The sequence below is a fragment of the Rhinichthys klamathensis genome, unplaced genomic scaffold (assembly GCF_029890125.1).
Source record: "Rhinichthys klamathensis goyatoka isolate OS25496 unplaced genomic scaffold, OSU_Roscu_1.1 h1tg000485l_1, whole genome shotgun sequence".
Taxonomy (NCBI): domain Eukaryota; kingdom Metazoa; phylum Chordata; class Actinopteri; order Cypriniformes; family Leuciscidae; genus Rhinichthys; species Rhinichthys klamathensis.
In genome coordinates this window covers 2,093,750-2,095,973 of record NW_026606972.1, presented here as the reverse complement: position 1 = coordinate 2,095,973, position 2,224 = coordinate 2,093,750, and the positions used below count along the sequence as shown (strand labels likewise).

The 2,224-nt window shown below is 37.0% G+C and overlaps 1 protein-coding gene across 1 annotated transcript; it reads left to right on the top strand.

Moving 5' to 3' along the window:
- The first annotated feature begins 265 nt into the window (after window positions 1–265).
- sinup (siaz-interacting nuclear protein) lies at window positions 266–1,953 on the top strand. The gene is made up of 5 exons (XM_056237375.1): window positions 266–355; window positions 813–938; window positions 1,470–1,545; window positions 1,628–1,751; window positions 1,847–1,953. The coding sequence occupies exons 1-5, from the start codon at window positions 307–309 to the stop codon at window positions 1,922–1,924; spliced, it is 453 nt and encodes a 150-aa protein (XP_056093350.1). The 5' UTR covers window positions 266–306; the 3' UTR covers window positions 1,925–1,953.
- The last annotated feature ends 271 nt before the right edge of the window (window positions 1,954–2,224 follow it).

Sequence of the window (2,224 nt, the reverse complement as noted above, 5' to 3'; positions counted from 1 at the left end):
GAGCTAAACACACACACACACACACACACACACACACATACGCATTTACTTTTAAAATTATATTTTAATCAGCTAAAACAATTCATGAATTATTTCCCACTGCTTTACAAACAATTAAGTTTGACTCTTAAATCTTAAACTATGCCTCTGCGTGATTTGGAGCACGTTTGTGGCAGGTTTCACTGCAGGTGTAGACAATTAACTTAGGCCTTAACAATCAACCTCTTCTCTAATTCGACTCATGCATTTGAAGGGGGAAAAAAACTTTTTAATCGATGCATGTTACAATAACAGACGACAGTTACGATGGGTCAACATAACGCAGAACCAGAGACCGTCACACAAAGTCTTTCAGGTAACGTTAAGTTATTAATAGTTTTAATGGTATTTTAGTCATATTAAGCGGGTAGCTGCTAGCAGCTAACGTTATAGCTACCATTGCTGTGTGTTCGTTTTCAAACTCTCCTGACCGTTTATTCAGTTATTTAATGTAGTAACAGTTATTTAATGTTAAGTTAAAACTTAATGTTTAATTAAGACTTGTTTATTTTGATTCAAACCATACCATGTTGTTGTAGTCAAGCATGTTATTTCGTGCGACAATATTTAAAACTTACCTCAATGTTTACGTTCATTTGCCGTGGAGTCTTAAATCTCTGCAGTTTCAGTCATTGTTTAGGTGCGCGCGACACTGTCTCTATAGCAACTGCTCCAGCCTGCTCACATGCGCATAAGAGAATTTAACTGATTTAGCTTTACTATGGTTTCTCCTCCTTGGTAAACCTTTTTAATAGTTTATTTATTTATTGCAGATACGACATCGGATAAGAGGCGCACTGATGTATTTAAACGTAGAAAGCCGTTAACTTTCTCGCCGAAGCGCCAGTACGGTTTGGCCGTTATCTCCCCTCTGCAAAAACACGACAGCCGTGAAATTGGTAAGGAATAAGGATGCTTTCCATACTGTATAAAATAAAGATGAGTGTAGAGATTTAAAAATATAGCAATTGGCCAAACTAAAATCTAAGTTTAATATGAAGAGAACACGTTGAAGCCCTTGAAGTGTGCACTCTTTGGATCAAAATTGTATACTTGCATATTTCTGCAGTGTGTAGTATGCATACTATGCAAAGAAAAGCTGCATTAACATTACCTTAATAACCTACATTTTCCAAAATGTGCAGCAGCAGACTAGAATACAATTTCCATCAATCCAGTTACACTTTCGAAGAAAGAAAGTCACATTTTTGTTTTTCATTTGTTTGGACTGCCAGGACAAGGTGATCCTGTTTGAAATATTTAAGTCCATAATATCAGCTAAATTTAGCTGAATACAGTAGGTAGTATGCAGTGCAGTATTCACCTCAGTTTGAGCATCCTGACTGCACTGGCCTGGTGCTATCAAATGAGTGCACCATTTGTGACAAGGCCTATATCTGATTCACTTGTGACTTGACCAGTCTTTGCAGATGGTAGCTCTTCTGGAACATCTTCACCTGCTCATTCAAACAACATATTAGAAGAAATCACCTTTGAAATCCCAAGGTACAAAGGTGAAATTCACTTACAACAATGTTTCAGTTATGTTTATAATTATATATATATATTTTTTTTACCTTATCTGCAGGCGTGCAAGACGGAGGAGCTTGACTAGTTTTCGGCCTTTCTCTTTTGATGCGCGTGATTCTGCACAGAGAGTCGAACGTGAGAGGAGATTGCGAGAGATGCGCCAGATGCAAGAACAGCTATGGGTGAGTGTTGTCCTCTGAAAAACCTGTTACTCTGAAGAAACTATAACTTAGGCTATCTAATTTGTGTAAATCAATATTTTTGACTTATTTTCCAGAGTTCAAATTTTAAAGCTCATCCAGTGAGAAGATACAAGCCTCTTATTCAGCCCAAGGACCGTTCAAGACCCGTTTAAAAAGTCTAAATAACATTTAGATTTAAGTTTTTGTCTTGTCATTTTTAAATGTTTTAATAAAAATAAACCCTTTTTGTGCTGACACATGCTGTGCTTTTGAATTTTGTGGTCAAATGGGTGAAATGATTGTCTAATTCTTGAAAATTTTGTTGGAATCGGCCTTTAATTCTTCTTTTGGCATATCCCGCACGCATACAGGCTCCCAACTGTCAGGAGGTCATTCCTACTATGCAGTGCTTAATGCACTGCTTGGCCAAAAAAAAAAAGTATCTGTTTGAACATGGGCAAATGCTTAAGAGT

What these genes read in the sequence shown, in the direction of transcription:
- sinup (XM_056237375.1), top strand. Translation starts at nt 307, where the DNA reads ATGGGTCAACATAACGCAGAACCAGAGACCGTCACACAAAGTCTTTCA. An exon ending in CGTCACACAAAGTCTTTCAG is followed by an intron (nt 356 to 812) that starts GTAACGTTAAGT and finishes TATTTATTGCAG; the next exon opens with ATACGACATCGGATAAGAGG. An exon ending in ATCACCTTTGAAATCCCAAG is followed by an intron (nt 1,546 to 1,627) that starts GTACAAAGGTGA and finishes CCTTATCTGCAG; the next exon opens with GCGTGCAAGACGGAGGAGCT.